The sequence below is a fragment of the Halichoerus grypus genome, chromosome 7 (genome assembly GCF_964656455.1).
Source record: "Halichoerus grypus chromosome 7, mHalGry1.hap1.1, whole genome shotgun sequence".
In the NCBI taxonomy this organism is placed as follows: Eukaryota; Metazoa; Chordata; class Mammalia; order Carnivora; family Phocidae; genus Halichoerus; species Halichoerus grypus.
In genome coordinates this window covers 25,878,757-25,903,961 of record NC_135718.1, presented here as the reverse complement: position 1 = coordinate 25,903,961, position 25,205 = coordinate 25,878,757, and the positions used below count along the sequence as shown (strand labels likewise).

Below are 25,205 nucleotides of genomic sequence, written 5' to 3'. Positions count from 1 at the left end.
AGTAAAGGGAGTGTTTCCTCCAACCACAACACTTCCAGTGTACTCTGGCTGTAAAAAAAAAAAAAGTCATTAAGCGGGCTGGCTTCTGCAGAGACCCCTTCTTCCAGCCTGGCTCTCCTTGACCTCCCTCTTAGTGTGCATGCGGGGCATGCAGGAGAGCTCTTGACCTCACATACCAATCATAACTTGCCACGTACTTGAACTGGTTTATCCCACCTGCCTCCTCTCTCATCTGCCTTGGTTCTTTCAGCGTGCTGATGTGCCCATGTCTTTAGATCAGTTCCAAGGTTTTGAAATGGCAATCGCTGACAGTGAAGGAAGATTTAAGGAATGAAACAGCTGTGTGTCCTAGAAATATAACCTTGTGTGCTTGGAGGAGGACGTTCCTATCTTTTTTACAGAAGACCTTTCCAATAAAGGCCGAGAGCACAGTACAGGCAGGTGGCACGTGGGGGTTGCTGGTGCTCGCATCTTCCCGACACCTGCCACCAGTGAGGACTGCTGCTTCTTCCTGAGCATTGACTCAGTGAGGACTGTTTCCAAGAGCCCTTCTTTTCTTTCTTTTGTCCTCTTCTTCCTCCTCTTCTCTTTCCTCCTGCCCTTCCTGCTCCTCCCCCCTCTCCCCCTCTTCCTCTTCTCCTCTTCCTCATTCTCTTCCTTCTTCTCTTTTAACCCTGACAAGGAAAGTGTATCTTGCTATTAAAAGAATTACATTAGGGGCACCTGGGTGGCTCATTTGGTTGAGCGTCTGACTCTTGATCTTAGCTCAGGGATTGATCTCAGGATCGTGAGTTCAGGCCCCACATTGGGCTCCACACTGGGCATGCAGCCTCCAAAAGAAAAAAAAGAATTACATTAGTAAAACACTGCAGGATCTGAAATGATGCATGTAGGATTGTGGTATGCACTATCTTGCTACGGTTAATAGTAGTGGTAGTAACAACATCAGCAACACTAGGAATAGTATTAGAGGACCTAGCCTTTACTGAACAGGTAAGATGTTCAAGGCACTGTGTCACTTTGTCCTCACACTAACCCTTATTATCCTCATTTTACAGATGAAGAACCTAAGACTCAGGGAGATTAATGTACTAATCCAAGGTCACAGAGCTAGAAAGTGGTGAATTTGAACCCACGTCGGATTCTAGAGCTGACATTCTTACCCAATTTGCTGTACTACCTCTCTGTATCTAGACTTTTTGTAGAATCACAGGATGTTGGTGCTGGAAAGGACTGTTTCTCAACGTGTCTCACCTTTTATTTCCTTTAAGTCTTGGGATCTTTTAGGGGTGGGAGCATGCATTAGGAAGTGATATTGATATCACTATCTCCTATTAGTAGAGAGGACATGGGATGGGAAGAAAAAGAGTGGAAAATCATTTTCCTGGGTGAAAAGGAGGAGAGGCTAACTCTTATGACCAGGAATTCCAATGTAGCAAGAGCAGGAAATAAACAGTGGACAGGAGGGCCTGGCCGCAGCGACTAGCATAGCTAGCCCTCTTCCAGGCTTGGAGATCCCCTACCGGATGCTAGCTTACCTGTTAGCCAGATCCAGGCAGGCATCTTCATTCTAGAAAGGTGGAAACTGCGGGTCAGGGAGGCCCAGGCCCCCAGTAGGTTATTTCAGTAAAGGGAGTGGTCCATAAGACTGTCCTTCATGAACGTAGGGTCCGTGCCTGTCTTGTCCTGCCTTCTATTTGCGGTGACCAAGGATCAGTAATAAGAGTGTACATTTATGTTTAATGAATTCATTATCATTATTTGAGGTGGATTGTTCATGCTCTTGATTTCCTGCCTTTGTGCCTGGTTTTTCTCTGGCCTCACTGGTGCTGCTGTTGGAGGTATCTCATTTGGAGGTGAAAGGAAGAAAAATAAAGACTGCCATCTTGTCTTCTGAAAATTCCACTCACTCTGCCCTGAGATCTTGCTGGCTGTTGTTGGCAGTCTCAGTATCTGAACATCAGCAGTTGCTAATGACGGTCCTGGTGTGTAGGACTTGCCTTCTTGTCTTGCACACATGTTTCTAGAGATGAGAGTAAGGGAAGGAAAGAAGTGTCAGCATTTTGGTATTCAGTTCCAGAAGGGTAAAAGGCACGTACAAATGGGACTCCCATAAAACAAAATGAAACAAAATCAACTTTCCTAGTTTCCAACTTTTCCCTAGGGACCACCTTTACAAAATTTGAAGTGAAGTTTACCTTGGAAGTGGTAAAAACTTGGGACGCCTGGGCGGCTCGGTCGGTTAAGCGTCTGTCTTCCGCTTAGGTCACGATCCCGGAGTCCTGGGATCGAGTCCCACATCGGCCTCCCTGCTCAGCGGGAAGCCTGCTTCTCCCTCTGCCTGCCACTCCCCCTGCTTGTGCTCTCTCCCTCTCCGGCAAATAAATAAATAAAATATTTTTTGAAAAAGGAAAGAAAGTAGTAAACATTTGATTAGATGCTTCAGGACGAGACAGCCACCTTTATAGATGAATCCCAAGGATCCTGTGGAATTATAAAATTTTATCTACCTCCTAGGTAAGCCAACCTCAGTCAAACTGAAATATGAGTATTGGGGTACATCAAAACACCTTTAACTTGTCCTTTTGTTTTGGTTTGCCTTTTGACAGAGTGTAATCACAGATCCTTTCAAGCTTGCAGGAGAGTCTGACAATGCAAAGCCCGGATGTTCTTCTGATGTTGCTGGAGGCTGCTGTCTCTAATTTACAGCTGACCAGAGGAAAGGGGCAGATGGTGAAGGACTTACGTGTCTTTTAATCTCCTCTTCCCCATAGCACAGACCATAAGAAAGAATAAATGGTGAAAAGCCACTATGTTCTAGATCATTGATAAAAATAAGGAATTATTTTTTACAAGATATTAATTGAAGGTTCGTAGCAAATGACGTAAAGGCCGGTTAAGCGGGTTTTCCTCTCTTTGCTAATTCAAAGTTCTGGTGCCACCTAGTGGTCTGATGTGGAACTGAGACGCAGTCTTCGGGCTTGGCCAATGAGCAAGAAGGGCTTCAGGAGTCTCAGGAAAAACATCTTCTTTCTGACCTGCATAGCACCTTTTGGACTTTCACTGTGTTTGCTCATAAAACAAAGCTCCAACTGAAATCATGCTAATCATGCCAAAAAAATTGCAAAATCAAATTTGTTAGGAGTGCTCTTAAGATATCTTCTAAATCAAACACTTTTTTTTTTTGTAATTGAATGAAGAAAACAATTGAATAATGAATCTCTTTGACCTCATTAGATCCTAAAGAATGACAACATTGTGACTATCTGTAGTAAATCTTAACTGGATCAGGAAAGAGTGATAATTTTTAAAAAGAGGTAGGAGATATAAAAACAGTGGGTTTTCTTTTCCTTTATAATGTGCCCCGGTTAAACTTTTAGGAAACTATTAGATTTAGTTCTAGCTTCCATAGTTAAAGAATGAGATTGAGGACTATTTCAGGATGATGTCATCATTAGAAACGAGAACGTTATTTAATTGAAGTCCAGTTGCACTTGAAGACTTTGTCAGGGGACACAGAAAGGTGTAAGTCATATATAAGCCATGGTCCTTGTCATCAGGAGCTGATCAGTTCTTTAATAACAGCCTTTAAGCAATGAAGAGTTTTAATGAGAAAAAGCTCAACCAGTTGCTCTGACTTCAGTGCAAAATAACAAGGGGACAGTGGCATGACCCAAGAGATTTTTTATTAGGGTTATGAGAATATTTGTAAAACATTGGAATGGATTTTATATTCCAGACCCCTCTTTTAATAAAGCTGTTAAAAATGGAGAAATTCTCAGATTTCTGAGTGGGTTCAGCCATAGGACCTAACTTACTACTACAGAATAAGGAGAGGACTGGGTGGTATCTTTTAAGCTCTATTCATCTCTGTGACCTTGATTCTAAACAGTGTTTTCATGGTTCTAGAGTTCAATATCTACTCAGCCGTAACCTACTTCAGTGACAGCATTAGTTAGACCAGTACAGGTGGGATTAAGCATACTTCACTATCCATGAGCCCAAGGTGGTCCTACTATAGGAGGAAAGGATGAAAAGAAAGGACATTCTGGTTATTTGGTTTATTAGGCTTTTCTAAATTTAGAGGGAGGAGGTTTTAGGCAATCACTTGTCATTCTGAATTCTCAGTTCCCCCAAAAGATGATGAGGGATGAGTGTGAACTGGAATGTGGAAACTCGTGTTGGGCTTTTCCTAAGAATAACCGACTTTATACATTATCTTCCAACAAAATATACATCGTAAGAACTGTATTTGATCTAGAATCTAGATAAAATATTAACTACATAATATAAAATAAAGTAGACATGTTCTGTTCAGAAAAAGTGCTGTACGTGGTTATTTAAATATTCAAAATAGGTGAGAGACAACCAGGAGCAGACGTCCCTTCTCACAGAGGATACCTCTCCTTTAAGCGCGGGAAGCAGTGTGGAATAAGAAGGAGGAGGAACAGAAGTCTGATGGCAAACTTGATGGTTCTTTTTCCACTTGGCATTTTGGCCTTGAGAAAATTATTTAACATCTCTGTGCCTTTGTTCCCTCGTCTGCATGAAGTTCTTTGAAAGGGTGGGTGGCATATGGTTTAAATTGTTACTAGTTTGGATCTAGATGGTTGCCACCAGCATGTGATGGCAGGACCAGCTGAAGACCAACTTGCTGCCAGAGCATGGTTTAAGAAGCTGCCTGTAGGGCGCCTGGGTGGCTCAGTTGGTTAAGCGACTGCCTTCAGCTCAGGTCATGATCCCGGAGTCCTAGGATCGAGTCCCACATCGGGCTCCCAGCTCGGCAGGGAGCCTGCTTCTCCCTCTGACCCTATCCCCTCTCATGCTGTTTCCCTCTCTCTCTCTCAAATAAATAAATAAATAAAATCTTTAAAAAAAAAAAAAAAAAAAAAAAAAAAAGAAGCTGCCTGTAGCTCTTTGGACAGCAGACAACTTCCCCCCCAACATTGTATTACCACCTTTTCAAATATGCAGAAAAGTTTGTAACATTGGAGTGACTGCCTATTTACCTACCACCTAGGTTACCTGTTAACTTTCATTTCATACATGTTATACTTAAAAACAGCAGAGCCAGAGAAACAGGTGCCTAATTCTTCTGTAGCTACAAACACTTTTCAGAAGATACTGGACTTATGGGGTGCCTGGCTGGCTCAGTGGGTAGAACGTACAGCTCCTAGTCTCAGGGTTGTGAGTTGGAGCCCCACGGTGGGTGTAGAGCTTACATTAAAAAAAAAAAAAAATAGTGGCCTTAAAGGGTTTAAGGAGCAGATTTTCTCTTAATTGATTATTGTACCAAATATAGTATTTTCAGTCCTTCGTTATCATAGGGAGAGAATTTATTTAAAAATCAGCTAAGGGGCGCCTGGGGGCCCCGAGTGGGCTCCATGCTCAGCCGGGGAGTCTGCTTTTGGATTCTCTCTCTCCCTCTGCCCCTCCCCCTGCTCACGCTCTCTTTATCTCTCTTAAATAAATAAATGGATAGATAAATAAATAAACAAATCTTTATTCAAAAAAAATCAGGTAAGCCTGCAGAGGCTTTTCAGCTTACCTACTGGAGGGAGCACAGCAGTAGCTTAAACAGGATCCCACCCCCACCCCCACCTCCAGCCACACATGGCTGAAAAGGGCATGGCTCTGTGCCAAGACAGCGGCAGAGCCTGCTTCTCTTATTGATTCTTGGCCTTGCCTTGGATGGCTCCTAGGAAGCAGCAAAGGGGTGACTAATTCTGCCTTATTAGATTGGGAGGTCTCCTAAGTGAGCCTGGCAAGGAATGTGAAGCTATCCATCCAATCTTTCATTTATTCACTATTATTAAGTACCTACTCTGTACCAGGCACTGTCCTAGGCCCAGATCACTAACAATCAAAGAGGATGAACCCCATGGGCCAGCAGGACCAAAACAGCTAAGCCTGTTTTCTAAATGTTGTTGGCACCTGTCCTAACTTCTGCGATTTGCCAAGTTTCTTCAACCGCACAGACAGCACAGATGAGGTCTTAACAAGGGTTCTTTCGAAGACTCTGCCGGGAGAGTCCATAGAGGGAGATCTCACTAGATAATAAAAATGAACTCTTTTGCAAATATGGAGCTGGAATTATACAATCCTAATAGTAACCTATGACTTGAGCTTTAGTGCCTCATTCCTGTCTCTATTCAGCTGCTGACCCTGCAATTTCTGCAAGCACAGCTCCCACTGAGGTTAATGGGAGTGTTCTGTGAATGTAAGTTTTGTACTTAATCTTCTCCTGCTGCGTGAGCCTTGCTTGTCTTGGACTGATCACCGTACCAATCCCCTTCCCCAATGGGAACATGCTAGCCCCTCCTTTCATGGAGCAGAGCCATGTAGCTGTGGTATGCTCCAGGTGAGGGGAAAATCAATTTGGGACAAAAATGTTCTGCTCTAATGTTACTCCACTGCTTCATAATAATAGCATCCTGCCTCCTATATGTTGTCTAGAAGCCCGAGAGAGTAAAAGAGAACAGTATATTGATACCGTTGCCGGGGCACTGTAAGCCAGACTTGGCTCTACTAACTTTTTAACTAGGCCTATAGCCATTAACTCTCTTCTCATTTGTGGAATGAGAAGTGATGCAGGAGACCAGAAGCAGGTATTCCTTCTCGATCTGGCTCCGCTGCCAAACTAGCTACTTGGCTGTAGGAAAATCGTGTGTCCACTTTGCGGTTCACTTTCCCCGTCTGTGAAAGAAGGGAGTTGAATTTGGTATACTCTACGTTCCCTGCCAGGCTGGGAAACAGATTTATGGATCTAGAATCTGGAGAGGTCACAGTGCTTTTGAAATTGCTTGAATTTGTTGCCCACATTTATAAATCAGAAGATTTTACATAAAATATGAATTTCTACTTCTCTCGGAGAAGTAGAAATGTTGGCCCCACGAGCCTGGCATTTCTGCCCAGTTGCCACGGCCAGAGTGAAAAGGCTTCCCCTCCAGCCAGAGTGTGCCCCTTCCGTCTGCCGCCATCCCTGTCCCATCCTCTTTACTGACCCCTGTGGGCTTTTGAGTTTGTGGCCTGTTTTAGGACTAGGATGCGCACATTTTCAACAAAGTTACCAGTGAGGGCTTTATCCCCATGATCATTCAAACGATGGCAGGTCTATGGCCTCATCTAGGAATCTGACTTATATATTTAATTCATTACAAGCAGAAGCCAAGAAGGGCACGTGGAGCTTCGCAGGGATGCTTGCAGGAGGGAACCAGGGTGCCAGGACTGCTTATGGTAATTTGACATATAACTCAGAGCCTAATTGTGTCAGGTGAGGTGATCTGGACAGTTTATTCTCTGTTCCCAGAGTTAACAAGCCTCCATCACATAACTTTCTTTGTGAATGTTAAATGAACATCCCCTGGAAAGCTAAAACCTCAAAATGTCAAGTTGCTAGGGAGGAAAGGTTTGCACAGCAAGCACAGAAGGATTTGTGCAGCTTCTAGGCTTAGTAGTTAATCTTTTATTAACTGTCCTTATTTTCTTTTTCTTATTAACCTTCTTATTTCTTTCATTTGGATCTAGCTAGGGAAATGTTGTGAGGGAGGTATTTTTCTTTTTGCTTCTAAATAATGGAAGAGAAGCCCATAAAGCTGATGCAGCCCTTTAAAAATGGTGATTTCTCGAGATAATGAGGAAGAATCATTGTGGCTATAAACCATGCCAAATGCCCCAAGTTGTGTCTTTACTGAAAATAACTCCCTTTTACCTCTTTTACAATGCTGACTTTTCTAATTTTACACAAGAGGAAACCAAGGCTGAGGATATTTAAATGACTTGCATGATGGGAGTAGAACCTAAAAAGTGTTGGAACCGATGCTAGGATGAGGTCTAGTATAATCCTGTTATGTTCTAGGGTCTGTCCTTGCTCTCCTTTTGGGCATTCCCAAATTAAAAAAAATATAGCAATGAAAAAGGGACAATGATTACTATAAAAGTAAGGATAATGGTTACATCTAGGCTGGAGGAGAGGGGTGTGATCTAGAAGGGAGCTAGAGGGTCTTTCTCAACTAGGGGGTGGTTCCTTTTATTACAAGGTGAACATAATCTTTGCCTGGGACTGTCCCAGTTTAAGCCTCAAACTAGGTGAATTATTAATAGTACCCTTTTTTCAGTCTCCAACATGTTCTGTTTTGGACGATAAATTCTATGGTCCGCTCCTTACATTTATGTTTTATGCACTTCTCTGTAGGTTTGTTGTATGTCAATCTTTTTTTTTTTTTTTTTTTAGAAGATTGAAAAATGTATCAGGAAGTCTCACCTATGATCAAGAATCTAGGCCAGCCTGGGAAAACTCATGTTTGCTCTACGATTCGTAATTACTGCACGAACCCCCGTGCTAACAGCTGTGATTTAGGTGTGGACTTCCAAAACAGAGGGGGTGGTGTGTCCCATTTTCTGGGGACTCCTGTGGCATGAGATAGTTATATCTGTTTTTGTTTTTTTTTTCTCCTACATGTGGCTGGAAAAATGGTGTACCTTTAGTTCTAATTGTGCAGGTCAGTCAAGATAGCAGATGGGAAAGTGCTTTGTAAACCGTGGAGGTTTTTTCCACTTGGAGTGGCAGGAGTTCCCCAAATTCCTACATTGGCAGGGTCCAAGCATCACTACACTGGTGCTGTCAGTTAATCTTCCTGTAATACAGCTCTTCTACTTATAACTTTTTATAGCTCTGAGTGCCTACAGAATGAAATCTAAATCTCTAAACTTGGCATCCAGTCCACCACAAACTGGCCTGATCAACTTTCCAACATTATTCTTGCTGTTATTCTTTATGGGCTTTAGAAGCAAATCCGACTGCATGGTGTTCCAAAAATGCTGCCCCCTTTGCTGTCTTGCTTGATGCTTTTCTCTCCATTAGGGTCCTTTTCCCTCCTTCTCTCTCAGTCCCTTGGTCATGGACTGAATAGTTGTGTCTCTTCCCCCTGCCTCCCCCCTCCAATTCATATGTTGATGCCCTAACCCTCATAGGTGGCTGTGTTTGGGGATGGGACCTCCAAAGAAGTAATTAGGGTTAAATGAGGTCATAAAGATGGGCCTTGATCTAATAGCATTAGTGTCCTTATAAGAGATACCAGGGAGCTCATTCTCTCTCTCCACATTCAAACTCAGAGGAAAAGCCATGTGAGGACAAAGAGGCCATCTGGAAGCCGAAGAGAGCTCTCACCAGAAACCAACCCTACACGACCTTGATCTGGGACTTCTGGTTTCCAGAACTGTGAGAAAATACATTTCTCTATTTAAGCTACCCAGTGTATGATATTATGTTATGGCAGCCCAAGCACACAAAGACACCTTTCTTGGGCTAGCTCTTACATGGGCATATTGAAAAACCTATCTATTTTTCAAGGACCATCTCAAAGACCATGAAGTCTCAATTCTCCCACTTTATTTGTACTTCTTTTTAAGACGTTTGATGTTCTAACCTGCATATGTCATTATGTAGCAAATGTTTCCTAACCTCTTTACTGGTAAGATTATGGGGTAACCTCTGATTTAGTATTATAGCTCCACAATGCCTAGCACAGTGTCTGGAACTTATTAGATATACAATATATAGTGAATGAATGAATGAATGAGTAAAAGAGAAACAAAGAGATGGGGGAAAGAAGTAAGATATAAAACTTTAGTTAAAATTTAAAGAGGAAACAGAGAATTGAGATGTATTAATAAATGGGGAGAAATAAGTCTTTAGTAATGTTTAAAATAAAACAAATAGATATCTCAGAGGAACTAAAAATAAGAGCGGAATTTTTTTCCACTGAGGTCTGGCATATTATTTGTCTATACATGGGGGCGGGTGGTGTCTGACTTGTTGGAGTAGATTTCTTGCTCCAGCTTCAGAGGATGTGGAAAAAAGACCATGGGAAGGAACTCAGCTGGTATGAGAAAATTGGCATTTTATGACTGGAGTCGTAATCATAAATTCCAGCTCTAGTATCAGACCCATGCTGGTCTGAATCTCACAGGAGGGCTCAGAATTGGACATTTAGAATCCGTTCTTCCCCCTGAACTCCCATTCCTACTTACCAGCCTCCTGTCAGTCTTCCTTATCAACTGCCTCTTCCTCACTCCTCCCCAAATGTAGTTTTAAAATTAAGATCTTTGAATAGATGACATTCACATGGGTCAACATTTAAAAATTTGGAAGTGAAAAGTTTCCCCAAATCATGACCTGGGTTGAGTGTTTTAGCCACAATGATAAGGATAATCAAGCTCAGAGCCTTTCTTACGTGTTTGTCCAAGACGGAGCTGGAGGCTGGAACCGAGATGGAACAGCACTGAGAAAGAACATCCTAAAAGATTTTAGAAAATCCTACAGTTGCAGGCCTGGCAGTCAGGAGGATAGGGGTCCTGAAGCAGGGCCAACAGTGGACTTCTAGCCCAGAGACACCTTTCTCTGAGTAGCCCAGGTCAAGGGGGCAGGGGAGAAAGGAAGCGGGTGACTGTGCAGAGCAGAGGAGACCTCTTGGGGTTGCCCCATAGAAGGGTCGGGAGGGGCAGGCTCCCTGGGAAAAGAGCAGTGGTGGTGTAGGGTGCTGTCCAGCTCCTAAGTCCCCATTGTGGAGGGACCCAGAGCCTTTGGTGGTGGGGGGGGGGGGCAGGGCAGTGGGAGTCTCCTTTGCACACACTTGAGTGCCTGACTGGAGACGGGATTACTGGGAAGGCCGCACCCAAGGAGCTCAGGCTCATATCAAGGGAGGAAGCTTTTCTCACAACTCCATCAAAAAGCTGCTTTTGTCTTTCTCTTCCTACTCCACTGACTACATCCAGAAAATATCTAGAAAAGGAGGGAAAGAAAGCCTGAAGAAAGCTTCTCCTCTAGAGAAGGTAAATGGCATTGCTGATTTGATGTGATCCTTGATTCTAGCTTCTTTTGTTTGTTTTTGGCCCACTGTTGTGATGAGTTCTCATCTGAACTAAAAGATGCCTGTGTATTTAAACCAGTGAACAATATTGCTTCAGGGGGAACAGATTTCATTCTAAGGAAAGTCTGGGTAACTCCAGTATTTGCCCAGTTCCTGTTTCTCCTCAGAAGATCTAGTGCTTTGGCGTGATTAAAACGTTGCTGCTGCAGCACTAATTTTGAATATTTTCTAAAACCAGGCAATTTTCTAGGGGCAAAGAAAAAGCTTCTCTATCAAGTTAGATCTTTATGTTGAAAAACAAAATGCATAGAGAGCTATTTGGTGTTTAACTTGCAATCTGTAAGACAATCAAACTGAAAACGACTTTTAGGTCTAGATGGAGTGATTTCCCAAATCCTGGAATCCACACACATGGGAGTTGATCCTTTGCAGCTGAAAGAGTGGAAGAGTCACTCCTCCCCTTTAGCAGCCAGTGAAGGATTCTGGCAAGAGAGGGTTAGGTAGGGAAGGTGTTTGCTAGGAAGTTCTGGCTTTACCTGAATGACTTGCCTAAGGTCAGAGTCAGGACCTACCTAGGATTAGACACCTATGTCACCCACTTAGCCATCTCAGGCCTTTTGTAGCCCTTTTCGGAGGTGAAATATTGTCAGAATTCAAAATTTTATTGTATTTGTTTTCCTCCAGATTTAAAAAGAGATCCCTAGAAGCAAGTGTTGCCCTTGTCCTCCATTCACACAGATGGACAGACTTGGAAGCCCCTGGAAGTCACGAAAAACCTGCACCAGCAGCCCCTCACTAAAGAGAGGGTGACTCTTTGAGCTAACAAGCCTCCAAACTCAAAGGAAGATCCTTCTTTCTGAGGAGAGTTTTCTTGGCTTAGGTATCTAGATTGCTCTGTATCCTGGGTCTACGTGAAGAATATGACACCCCCACCCCGCCCCCCAGCACCATTCAGGATAAGCATCACTTAGTGATCCCAGTGTGAATTTGGTTTGTTTTTAATTTTATTTTTATTTAATTTATTAATTTTTATTGTTTAGGTGGGAGGGGGGCAGAGAGAGAGGGAGAGAGGGAATCTCAAGCAGGCTTCACGCCCAGTGCATGAGTCCAACTTGAGGCTTGATCTCCCCGAGATTATGACCTGAGCCGAAATCAAGAGTCAGATGCTTAACTGACTGAGCCACCCAGGCGCCCCTGAGCTTGGTTAATTTTATATTGTAAGTTGTCCCAGTGGGTCCTTCCTTACATTTTTTGCTATGAAGTCCTGAATTTCTAACTTGTTTCTAAACTGCTGAATGCCACACTTTCCTGACCGTTCTAGCTTTCTCCGCAATGCACAGGAAATATCTGTCTGTTTGGCCCGCTCTCCCCCGCACCCCTTCTCCACACTTATTTCGAAAGTGTACATTCAGCATTTGTGAGTCTTTAATGGTCTTCCCTCTTAGCTCCCTTAAACACACTCGAACTCACACTTTTTAAGAAGTTTAAAACAGTTTCATTTTCAATCAGCTGACTTAGAAGGACCGTATCCATCTTTAACCTTTGTCAGATATCCCTAAAAATCTCAACTTTTTTTGCTTCTAAACTTTGATAATGCTATTTTTATAAATGCATGCCAAGTTTGTGAATCGGGTTTTTTTCATCTGAACTTATTTTTTCAAATATAGCAGTAAGAGAACTGGGGGTGGGGGAAGGATTGCCAGAAACTGATGGGCTAGAAAGTAGAGTCAGGGACATGAGTTGAAAATAATCAGAATAAAAATTCTTTCATCTCTTTAACATTCTACAAATTTTCTTTTCAACATCTACTGTGTTCTAGGCCCTGGTGATACAGCACTGAACAAAACTGACAAAATCCTTGTCCTCACGAAGTTCAAGCTCTGGTGGAAGGAGACAGATAATAAACAAAATTAAGGACAATAAAGCAGAGATGGAGTGTAGGCAATGTTTGTGAGTTTAAAAAAAGGTGGCCTTTGGGGCGCCTGGGTGGCATAGTCAGTTGAGAGTCCGACTCTTGGTTTCGGCTCAGGTGGTGGTCTCAGGGTTGTGAGATCAAGCCCCAAGACGAGCCCCACGTCAGGCTCTGTGCTCAGTGTGGAGTCTGCTTCAGATTCTCTCTCCCTCTCCCTCTGCCCCTCCCACTCGTGCTCCCTCTCTCAAATAAATAAATAAATCTTAAAAAAAAAAAAGGTGGCCTTTGGGCAGTCTTGGAGGGGGACTGATGGGGTGCACTGACATCTGGGGTAAGAGAGTCCCAGGGACAGGAAACAAATAGCAAGTGCACAGGCTTCTCAGGGAGCATCCCTGAAGTGAATGAGAAACGGCTAGGAGAAACTGGCTGAAGCAGCAGGTGATGGGGTCAGAGAAATAAGGAGAGACAGCACACCCTTATGAGCCTTGTGGGCTATTGTAGGGACTGTGGCTTTTACTGTGATGAAATGGGAAGCCGGGTGAGGATTTCAAACAAAGGAACAACAGGATTTGACTTAATAAGACCACTCTGGCTGCTGGGCTGAGAAGGAAAAGAGGCAGGTGTGGAAGAGGAGGGACCCTTAAGAGGCCATTGCTATTACCCCTACCAGAAATTAATCAGAAACGTCTGACCTGTTTACAAAAAGGGAAGAAAATGTGCTTGCAGAATTAAAAAAAAAAAAAACAAGTATATTTTGGGTGTTTAAGTTGCAACAAGAAGACCAACTTGGCAGTTACTTTGCCACAGTGCCTCCTCCAGACACACTGGTTTGGGAGTCCTGGGGAGCTGGGTCTTCAGGGTTTTTTCCTCCTGAATTTTAAGTTTTCTTTTAAATTTTTTATCAAGTAATCTCTATGCCCAGCGTGGGGCTCGAACTCACAACCCTGAGATCAAGAGTCACATGCTCTATCAACTGAGCCAGCCAGGCACCCTCAGCATCTTTTTCTCCTGAGTAACCCGTGGACCTAGCAGGGTTTGGTCAGTGTGATTAGCAAGCCCTGGGCAGGCGCCAGGGTGGGTCAGTTGGTTGAGTGTCAGAGCTTGATTTCGGCTCAGGTTGTGATCTCAGAGTTGTGAGATCGAGCCCAGCGTGGGGCTCTGTGCTCAGCGCAGAGTCTCCTTGTCCCTCTCCCTCTGCTCCTCCCCCTGCTCTCTCAAATATTTAAATAAATAAATAAATAAAATCTTTTAAAAAAGAAGAAGAAGCCTTTATGGGTCTCTTAGGATGTCTGCCCCCTGCCATTTCCCAAACTTGCCTGGCTGCCTGTTAGAGATACAGATTCCTGGGTCCTGTCCCTTCAGTAAACATGGAATGGGGCCCAGGGATATACACTTTCAGCAAGAATATGAGAGAAATCTTCTTTTTAATTTATTTTATTTATTATTATTATTATTTTAAAGATTTTATTTATTTGACAGAGAGAGACGCAGCGAGAGAGGGAACACAAGCAGGGGGAGTGGGAGAGGGAGAAGCAGGCTTCCCATGGAGGAGGGAGCCTGATGCGGGCTCCATCCCAGGACCCTGGGATCATGACGGGAATAGAAGGCAGACGCTTAACAACTGAGCCACCCAGGCGCCCCTTACTATTTTTTTTAAAGACAGAGCAAGAGTGCAAGCGAGGGGGAGGAGGCACAGAGGAAGAGGGAGAGAGAAAATCTCAAGCCGACTCCACGCCGAGCACGGAGCCCAACTTGGGGCCCCATCTCATGACCTGAGATTATGACCTGAGCTGAAATCAAGAGTTGGATGCTTAGCCGACTGAGCCATGCAGGTGCCCCTTCTTTTTAAATTATTGGGGTAAAATCGGTATATAATATTATATAAGTTTCAGGTATACAATGTTAAATTTGATATTTGTGGAGTGTACAAAGTGATCACCACCATAAATGTAGTTACCATCAGCACCATACAAGTGAGCACTTTCACCCATTTTACCCAACCCTAACCCCTCCTGCCTCTGGTAACCATCAGTATGTTCTCTGTATGTATGAGTTTGTTTTTGTTTTGTTCATTTTGTTTTTTAGATTCCACATATAAGTGAAATTGTACTGTATCTTTCTTTGTCCTGTGACTTATTTCACTTAGTATTACCCTCAACTCTATCTATATTGTTGCAAATGGCAAGATTGCCTTCTTTTTTTTTTATGACCCAGTACTATTCCATTGTATTTCCATATCTTGGCTATTGTAAATAATGCTTTTATGAATATAGGGGTGTGCATATATTTTCAAATCAATGTTTTTGTATTCTTTGGCTAAATACCCAGAAAAGGAATAGTTGGGCCATATGGTAATTATATTTTTGATTTTTTTGAGGAATCCTCATATTGTTTTCGGTGGTGTCGGCACCAAGTTGATTCCCACTAACAGTGCAGGAGGGTTCTTTCCTCCACCTCCTCTCTAACACTTGTTATTTCTTGTCTTTTTGGTAATAGCCATTGTAACAGGTGTGAGGTGATATTTCATTGTGGTTTTGGTTTGCATTCCTCTGATGATTAGTGATGTTGAACATCTTTTCATGTGCCTGTTGGCCATCTTCTTTGGAAAAAATGTCTATTCAGATCATCTGCCCATTTTTTAATTGGGCTGGTTTTTGTTGTTGTTGTTGAGTTGCGTGAGTTCTTTATGTTTTGGATACTAAAGCCTTATCAGATATGTGATTTGCAAAAATCTTCTTCCATTGAGTAGGATGCCTTTTTGTTTTTTTGGTTTCCTTCACCGTGCCAAAGCTTTTTAGTTTGTTGTAGTCCCATTTATTTATTTTTGCTTTTGTTTACCTTGCCTTTGGAGTCAGATCCAAAAAGTTTTTAAAAATCACTAAAACCAATGTCAAAGAGCTTGCCACCTTTTCTTCTCAGAATTCCATGGTTTCAGATCTTACATTAAAGTCTTTAACCCATTTTGAATTAATTTTTATGTATGGTGTAGGATAGTGGCTTAATTTCATTCGTTTGTATGTAGATGTCCCGTTTTCCCAACACCATTCATTGAAGAGACTGTCCTTTCCCCATTGTATACTCATGGCTCATTTGTCCTAAAATTAATTAACCATGTATGTGTGGATTTATTTCTGGGCTCTCTATTGCATCCCATTGACCTATGTGCCTTTTTAATACTAATACCATATTGTTTTGATTACTATAGCTTTGTGGTATAGTGAGGGGGTTCTTGACTTGTAAGGTGGGGAAACTGCTTCACTATAACCTTCCCACCTCTGGCACAGCTTTTGGGGTTTGCAGACCTGAAAAGCATTGCAGGGTGCCCACGTGGCCGGCAGGTGGCGCCATATGACCACAAAGCCGCAGAGTGAGAGCATCCCATAGCGAGAAGTGAGTCTCCAGAAGAAACCGGTCAATAGGTGCTGGGGCTACCGAGCCGCCGCTTATCTCGGGCAGAGCGGCGTGGACAAGTAGAGGTGGGTGGCGCAGCCGGTGTCCCGGTTTTTCAGGCCAATGTGCATCTTAAGACCTCCCTAGTCGGCTTCTCGGACCCATAGGGCGGCCCTCTCCGCACGAACATTGAGCACTGCGGGAGCCGGCAATGCGGTGCGGCGAAAAACCGCCTAGCGCCACAGGAGATCAGCCCAACGCTGCCTACCCAGGTGCGGGAATCTACTACCGAAGCCCCTCAGGGAGCGCCAGACCCACAGACGGCCCCTTTTCATTGGTAGCTGGACTGGAGGCCCCGCCCCCTTTCGTACAGCTCTCATCTGTGACTGGCTCTCGGGCCCCAGCTGGCCACACCTCCTCCCCTCGCACATACACAAGAGTCACGCGCCTTTCAGTTGGAAACTTGGCGTGCTGAGGGGGACGGTGGCCTTCATCGCCCCACCCACCTACCTTGCTATTGGCCCGCGGCTCCGCTCATGACCACGCCCCCATTCCAGCCCCCTGGCTGGGAGGGTGGGCACCTGCGCGTGATTGGCTAGTCCGCCTGCCTCTCGCGGGAGCGGCTGGCGCTTCCCCCTCCCTTTTTCCCCTCCCGCGAGTCTCCAGGTTCCTCAGCTAGCCGAGGCCGAGTCAGTGTCAGTCAGGGAGCCGGACTGCTGAACAGTGTGTGCGGACGCTCCGCCGCAATCTCGCCCAGGGGCCGGTGCCTGCGCTCGCGCCGCCGGGTGGGAAGGATGAAGCCGCAGCTGGAGCAGCCACCCTATGATTGGCTGTGTCGCTTGTGAACCCGAAGTAAAGATGGCGGGCGGGCAGGCAGCCGCCGCACTGCCCACTTGGAAGATGGCGGCGCGCCGCAGCCTCAGCGCCCGCGGCCGGGGGGTCCTGCAGGCAGCGGCGGGCCGGCTGCTGCCGCTGCTACTGCTGAGCTGCTGCTGCGGCGCGGGCGGCTGCGCAGCAGCGGGCGAGAACGAGGAGACGGTGATCATCGGGTTGCGGCTGGAGGACACGAACGACGTGTCGTTCATGGAAGGGGGGGCGCTGCGGGTGAGCGAGCGGACCCGGGTCAAGCTGCGGGTGTACGGGCAGAACATCAACAACGAGACGTGGTCCCGCATCGCCTTCACGGAGCATGAGCGGCGGCGCCACAGCCCGGGCGAGCGCGGGCTAGGGGGCCCCGCGCCGCCAGAGCCGGACAGCGGCCCCCAGCGCTGCGGCATCCGCACCTCAGATATCATCATCTTGCCCCACATCATTCTCAACCGCCGTACATCGGGCATCATTGAGATCGAGATCAAACCGCTGCGCAAGATGGAGAAGAGCAAGTCCTATTACCTGTGCACATCGCTCTCCACACCAGCCCTAGGCGCCGGCGGCCCGGGGTCCGCGGGTGGCGCCGTCGGGGGCAAGGGCGGCTCCGGGGTGGCGGGGCTCCCGCCGCCCCCATGGGCCGAGACCACCTGGATTTATCACGACGGCGAGGACACCAAGATGATTGTGGGCGAGGAGAAGAAGTTCCTGCTGCCCTTCTGGCTGCAGGTGATCTTCATTTCGCTGCTCCTGTGCCTGTCGGGCATGTTCAGCGGCCTCAACCTGGGGCTGATGGCTCTGGACCCGATGGAGCTGCGCATCGTGCAGAACTGCGGCACGGAGAAGGAGAAGAATTATGCCAAGCGCATCGAGCCCGTGCGCAGGCAGGGAAACTACCTGCTGTGCTCGCTGCTGCTGGGCAACGTGCTGGTCAACACCACGCTCACCATCCTGCTCGACGACATCGCCGGCTCAGGCCTCGTGGCGGTGGTGGTCTCCACCATCGGCATCGTCATCTTTGGGGAAATCGTGCCCCAGGCCATCTGCTCCCGGCACGGCCTGGCTGTAGGGGCCAACACCATCTTCCTCACCAAGTTTTTCATGATGATGACCTTCCCCGCTTCTTACCCGGTTAGCAAGCTGCTGGACTGCGTCCTGGGCCAGGAGATAGGCACTGTCTATAACCGGGAAAAACTGCTGGAGATGCTCCGGGTCACCGACCCCTACAACGACCTCGTTAAGGAGGAGCTGAACATCATCCAAGGGGCGCTGGAGCTCCGCACCAAGACAGTGGAGGACGTGATGACTCCGCTCCGGGACTGCTTCATGATCACCGGCGAAGCCATTCTGGACTTCAACACCATGTCGGAGATCATGGAGAGCGGCTACACCCGTATTCCAGTATTTGAGGGGGAGCGCTCCAACATCGTGGACCTCCTCTTTGTCAAAGACTTGGCCTTCGTGGATCCAGATGACTGTACTCCCCTGAAAACCATCACTAAATTTTATAACCACCCCTTGCACTTTGTTTTCAATGACACCAAGTTGGACGCTATGCTGGAAGAATTTAAGAAAGGTGGGAAATTTTGGTATCTTTCATTGGCTTGCTTTTTCTCTCTCCATCCTCCTCCCTACTTGAGCCCTCTACCAACCCCCCAAGGCGAGTTGACCGGAATTTCTCCTCTCTCTTAATTGCAAAGTTGAAAGGGTGGCGTGGATTTGGGGATGGATTGAACTAGTAAGAGCTTCTAGGTTTTTTTTAAAAGCACAAGGCTAACGTCACTGGCTTTTTCGCATTTCAAAAAGCAGGCGTTCTATTTTCTGTGCATGATACTGCCGGCAACTCTGGTCTTGAGGGGTCTGCTGCATTCATTGCCCCAGTTCTGAGTGGGTGGTTGCAAATAGGGGCCAGCTAACGCCATGCTGTGACATCTGGCTGAGATGTACTCATCTCCGGCGTTTGGAAAACATTTAAATAGGTTTAGAATATCTATAGGTTTAGGATTTAGAAAATCCTTTTCCTCCTCCTTAAACATTCACTGACATTTCAGAGATTGGAAGTGCCTTTTCAGTAGCTCTGTTCCTGGTTGTCAGGCCACCTGTGGGGCAGACTGAGGTCTGCCTTTGGGGATAAGGGATGGGTTAAGCCAAATATCACCAAAAAGGTTCACTCATCCGGATGTGACTTGCCTTAGCTAGAAAAGAGGGTTTTTTAAAAAGTAAAGTTAGTTATTAATGTATGACTTAGAAAGACTAGGCGTGAGTTAACCTTTTATGAGGCTATCTTGTCTAGCTTTCTTCACTATTTGTTTATCTTTACTTGACAAAATTTCCCAAACCAAGTGTGGTTTTGGCAGAAATCTTCAACATTTAACAATGGGATGACACCCTCTATTGTGGTTTATTTATTTCTTGAGTTTTTTTCTGGTTTGTAGGTGTTCTTTTTGACCTTGATCACTTGGTATATTAAGTTGAAGTTTTTAAAAAACCAAGCCCGTACTCAGTGTTCTGGGGAGTTTTAGCAGGAAGAGAGGTGCAGAGTCTGATGTGCTCACCTTTCTTGCATGGTGGTATTTTTTGTTTGTTTTACCATGTAATGAACAGGCAAATAGCAACTCATGCAATTATTACTGACATTCTGTCTTTAAAAAAAGTTTCCAGCAAATAGTGTTGCCATTTGAAAATCAAGGGCTGCTGAGCTGTTTAATTGCTGTGGTGCCACTGCAGGTGTTAAAATGTGTATGTAACCTTTAACGACTTGCTAGTCCTCAAAACGAAGTTTTCCTTCTGCAAATAGAATTTTGAGCGCTCAGAGTGGTCTCTCCACCAAAAAAGGCTGTGTTTAGTAAGTGTTGACAGCTCACTGAACGTGGTGATCTGAACATCCCCATAGAGCGTGTTTGCCCTAATTCCATTCTCCTGGCTGAATGGTGTCCTCTCTGGAACGGGATCACATTGCAGTAATTTTCAGATAAAGGAATAGAGCAGAATGTGCTTCAGAGATTGGTAATTTGCATTTAAAAGCAGAAGGAGATTCTTCTGGATTCTTAAACAGTAAAAAGAAAATGTCCATTATCTAAGTGACAGAGCTTCTTTTGCGGGGTGTCATTATCCTTTCACTGCTAAGCTGTTAATTAGAGCATCTGACCAATCTCTTCTTTCATTTTGCAATAATATATCTAGTACAGAAAGATACCTTGCAGTGCTTGAAAATGCCTCTGAAATACTTTCTGTTGCTAGGTTTTGCAACATTGAGACAGATAATTTATTCCATGATTTTTTTATTCAGAATTTTTGCCTATCTCCTGATGGATTGAAACACTAGTGTGTCCTCCCTGCTGAATGAAGCCTTTTCTTCACTTCTCTATCTTTTTTTCTTGGAGAATTTAGCTCTTTACCTTACAACTCATTAATCTTGCCCCTACCTCAAAATTTCAAAATTTGCATCATTTTGAAACTTGTTTTTGGTTGTCCTTGAACAATATTCCTATGTATTTTCTGTGGTTTATTTTCAGGAGGAACTTTTTCTCCCCAATGTTACCTCTCACGGTACCTTTAGATAACGGAGTTACTAATATTTTCCCATGAATTTTTGAAAAATAATAATGCACAGAACTTTTTGTCCTTAACCAGAGTGATATGTTTGGTTAAGGAGATAGTACAAGTTAAAGGTACACTCAAGTTAGTGGCATGTTTGGAAGAGCAGGCAAAGACAGTAGGTTGCAAATGGGAAATTTCAGCCATGATCTTAGAAGGATAGAGTGGGTGTTTGTTACTTAAACTGTAAGAACCATTGATTTTTCACCTTCCCCTTCTTGATCTTTTTTTGATGAGTTTGGTCACTTTAACCTTACTAACGGCTGTGTTAGTTCTTTCTTCCCTGTGACTTAAAATATTTTACCAGATACTGTTTTCTTTATTTTCTAATTCACTTTGAAATACTGTGAACAGTCAACCTTTATTGTTTTTTCTCTATTGAATAATGGTGTATGGGATGGTGTGAAGGCTTTTTCTTCCTCTCTTTCCTTCCTTCTCCTAATAATACCAATTGTAACTCCCTCAGACTGTTAGAACATTAATCCAGATCTCATTGAAAATTGCCCTTCCCAACTAAGAATGTCTGCCTTGAAGTCTTTTCTTTATAGAGCTGTACATCATCAGTGTGAGTTATGCTTTACCACCGAGGGGAAAGGTTCCCAATGTGGAAAGAAATGAAAAGCTACCTTTATATAAGAATGTGTGAATGTCTTCTTTCTACTGATTAGAACTTTTTGCCTGGCTACTTGGAAAATCAGCTTTCCTTGAGGTTGGAAGACAGTCATTATACTCATTTTGCAGTTAGCTTATTATTTATTGACTGCGCCAGGCACAGGGCTGAATGTTTTACACGAATTACCTTGTTTAAATCTCACAGTGGCCGAGCGAAGGCTTTTCTCCATTTTACAAGTGAGGAAATTGAGGCTCAGGTTACATGATTTGTTCAAGGTCACACAGTAATTTGTTGATATGGGTTTTAACTCAGGTCCGTGTGACAACCAAACTGGAGCTCTTAACTACTCTAGGCTTAACCATTACGCTGGTCCCCTTGATTCTGATCTTACATTTCTGGTTTGAGTGAGGGTGAAGTTTGGTCTTTTGTCAAAGCATTGCCTCAGAGCTAGTTGGGCAACAGTCACAGAAATGTATTTAAACATATAGATGGCTTTAAAGCCAGTGCTTCTGTGATGGTGTACATAACAGTTGGTTTCCCCACTTTTGCCATTAAAACAAGTCCGTTTCTTGGCCTTTGTGATCCTAAATCTGAAGAATTCTGTTTCCATGCCAAGCATCAAGTTTCATTTTGGTGAAAATGTTTTATGCTAACGTTATAATGTACTAGTGTGCTGCTTTAATGAAATATTCTACAGCTGTTTTTCTGATAGCTAAAGCATGCAATAATGCTTCACTCTTGTTTTTCATCTGTCCTGCTGCAAGGATGACTCAAATTCAGTTTTGTGTTTTAATCTTGATTTTATTTGCATTTTTGTTGCCACCTATATAGTAATTGATTGCTAATGAGCATCCTTTACAGCTATGCCCCTCTGTGCTCCATGCAATCGTTCTCTTTTTCTTTAGTTACTTTTGTAGTTACTTACAAATCTAAATAAGAGGATAAAAGTAAACCCCGGGAGAAGATTATGAGACTTCTAGAAAAACTGTCTTGAAGCAAAATTGTGGAGAGGAAGGAAAGCTAAATTGAAGGTTGCTACCTTTGTATGCAGAAAGGACACCAGAAGTTCTCCATTGACCTGACAAAACCTTCCTTGTAAAACATTGTGGACTCTTGGCCACCCAGTTGACTCTACTGGGGTTGAATTTGAAGAATTAGTAACTAGTTATTATTGTTTTGTTTTGTTTTTTTTCTTTTTTCTTTGTAACAATTGCATTCCAGTATTGCAGAGCATGCAGTTTTATAGCTGCTAGGGACTTAGCCAGGCTATTTTCTAGATTTTCCTTAACCAGGAACAGGTAGGATCACCAGATAATGTTCCTTAAGGGAAGAGTGTTTTCACTTAAAACACTAGGTATGCAATTCTTTCTTCCTATAACACAAGTCTTTCCATATCAATGTGATGAGAGTTTAATGTTGGAAACTTTTTTCCTCACCAAACAAAGTGTTTCACTTGCCTAGAATCTAGAAGGATGTTTTTATTGGCGTTTGAAGGCATGAATGAATGATGGCAGGGATGGATGGGTGGATATATTTGCTTCTATGATCTTGTATGTTTAGTAACTTTGTACAGTAACAGTGTTAAACTATTATAATTTCGTATGTTTTTAGATCATCACTATGAAATATCCAGCTAGTGTAGAATCAGAGGTGGAAGGCAGGCAGCTTGAGGATCATCTCCAGTGTTTGCAAAACTTACCGGATGATGAGAACCACTTGGATCACTTATTAAGAATAAGGTCCTAGGCCTCATGCAGAGGTGTCCTGAAGCAGAATCTAGGGAAGGAGCCTTGGGACACATATTTTTAACAGTTACCCTATAGTTAGGTGAGTTTAGAAAACGTTGGCCTAGTCATCCTTGTAAATAAGGAAAGTACACCCTGAGAAGGAAAGTCTTAAAAGTGACTTGCTCAGGGCTACCCACCTAGTTAGTAGTATCGACAAGACTAGAATCCATGTCCCTGTTTCTAGACTGGAGTTCTTTCCATTCCATCAAGCAGGCCTTCTGGTCCCAAGGTAAAGTTATTGTGGTCAGAGTTAAAGGTATCTTTGTCATTGAAAAAGCAAATATTCAGGTTTGCCATTGGTTTTGGCCCTGTGATTTTGATGTCAATATTTTTGACATCCCGGATTCAAGCCATTGTTGACAGGCATTTTGTTACACAGAAAATAAATCTGAATGTGTGAGCTCATTTTATTTTAGCTTATTGCTTTGATTGAGTTTTTTACTCTGCTGAGGTCAGACTAGGTGGGTATTTTAGGAAATGGGTCTTGAGATTGCTTGAATCCTTAATAGTTAAATAGTAGGCCTTTCGTTTGAGTTAACTTGTTTTGGATAGCCATGAATGATGTGTTTTCTTTTGATTGTGTCTTCTATGAGAGTAATTAAGATTGGACTTGGGAATTTAGGGCGAAACTTCTTTGGCTTTTTAAATTTTTATTCACAGTACAGGTCTGTAAATTTTCCATTGAAATATTCATCAAAGCATTTGAAGTATGTGCCCCATTCATGCATCTATCTGTCCTAAGTGTCCTTTTTTTTAAAATATAAGTTAAATTCTTACCGAGAATCATGCCTGATTTGGGAGGTTGTTTGTCATAATAGGACCATGGAAGCTTGAGCATAGCTTTTTAGGTCAGGAGACACCATAGTTGAATACTGGCTCTGACTTGCTATGGTTTGGATGAAACAGGGAAGGACCTTGTTCTGCTTTTCTCTTGTTTTTTGTGGGGATTACACACTACCACCCTCTCCCCACAAAGGGCCCAGAATTATTTAAATTTTGAAACATTCCAAACTACTGGGAAGGATCAGTTAATTTTAATTACTAGCAAATCTAAACACAATTTAAAATATCATTAACCAGGAAAACCCACAAAATAGACTGAACCAACATAATATTTATGGTTTTATTTGTTCTTGAATACTTAGACTTTAAGAAAACAAATCTCTGGACTCCAATTAGATATTTACTTTAGTTCTGTATAAAGTAGTATCTTTCTTTCTAAGGGGCCTTATGTTCTAAGCACATATATTTAACTGGTAGTAAACTTCAATTCTCGTAAGCTTTGCTTAGAATATAAAGAATGTTTATTAAACTAAATACATGGAAATGGATTACTAGGATTGAATACAATTTATTTTAGTATTCTCTTTTCACCTGCTTTTTCCCAGGACACAAATCAGAAATCCCCAATCCTACCAACATCGAAAAAGAGAGACACTAGGTGCCCCTGGCTAGCTCAGTCGGTAGAGCGTGTGACTCTAGATCTTGGGGTTGTGAGTTCTAGCCCACCTTAGGTGTAGAGATTACTTAAAAAAAATTAAAATCTTTTTGTTGTTGTTCGTTTTTTTAGGTGGTTTTATTAAAGCATGGGGACAGGACCTGTGGGGCGCAGAAAGGGCTGCCTAATCTTTTTTTTTTTTTTTGAGATTTATTTATTTTAGAGAGAGAAAGAGAGCGAGGGGGCAGGGCAGAGGGCGAGGGAGAGAGAATCCCAAGCAGACTCCACACTGAGTGCGGAGCCCGTCTCAGGGCTGGATCCCACCACCCCCAAGACCACAACCTGAGCTGAAACCAAGAATCAGAGGCTCAACCGACTGCACTTACCCAGGCGCCCCCCCCCCCCAAATAAAATCTTAAAAAAAGAAAGAGACACTAGGAAGCATTCTTTCAACATCACATACACTGGCAAGTCTGGGATGTTTACACAGAGGGAATTTAGGGGTAACACAGTTTGGCCGGGCGAGCTAAGGGACGAATAACAAGCACCCACTGTAGGTGATATGTTTATTAGGTTGGCTTAGGGGTTGATGGAGATAATGGGGGTGCCGACTCCCCCCATTTTACATTAGTGCTACCACTGACTATAAGTACGGCTGTAAATGATGGTGAGATCCTCATTTCTTCATACTTAACCACCACCCCCCCCTTGCTATCAGACCTAGGTGGGG

At 43.8% G+C, this 25,205-nt stretch overlaps 2 protein-coding genes across 8 annotated transcripts in view; both read left to right on the top strand.

The window, feature by feature from the left end:
• AS3MT (arsenite methyltransferase) overlaps window positions 1-9,220 on the top strand; it is a 31,362-nt gene extending 22,142 nt beyond the window's left edge. For 2 of the 6 annotated variants that reach the window (XR_013449637.1, XR_013449635.1), the window contains 3 exons: window positions 7,165-7,236; window positions 8,234-8,501; window positions 9,115-9,220. Coding sequence is in view for 3 of the 6 variants with exons in the window: in XM_036111530.2 (XP_035967423.1) it covers window positions 2,610-2,702 (93 nt within the window). In the remaining 3 variants the exon portion in view is untranslated. Of the gene's footprint in view, window positions 1-2,609; window positions 2,811-6,156; window positions 7,136-7,164; window positions 7,237-8,233; window positions 8,502-9,114 lie in introns of those variants that run through there. The other 4 variants (XR_013449636.1, XM_078077168.1, XM_078077169.1 and 1 more) reach the window with 4 other exon arrangements.
• A 5,815-nt stretch (window positions 9,221-15,035) lies between these two features.
• CNNM2 (cyclin and CBS domain divalent metal cation transport mediator 2) overlaps window positions 15,036-25,205 on the top strand; it is a 141,560-nt gene continuing 131,390 nt past the window's right edge. For both annotated transcript variants that reach the window (XM_036111525.2, XM_036111524.2), the window contains exon 1: window positions 15,036-18,616. In XM_036111525.2, the coding sequence (XP_035967418.1) occupies window positions 16,996-18,616 (1,621 nt within the window). In that variant the 5' untranslated portion in view covers window positions 15,036-16,995. The remainder of the gene's footprint in view (window positions 18,617-25,205) is intronic.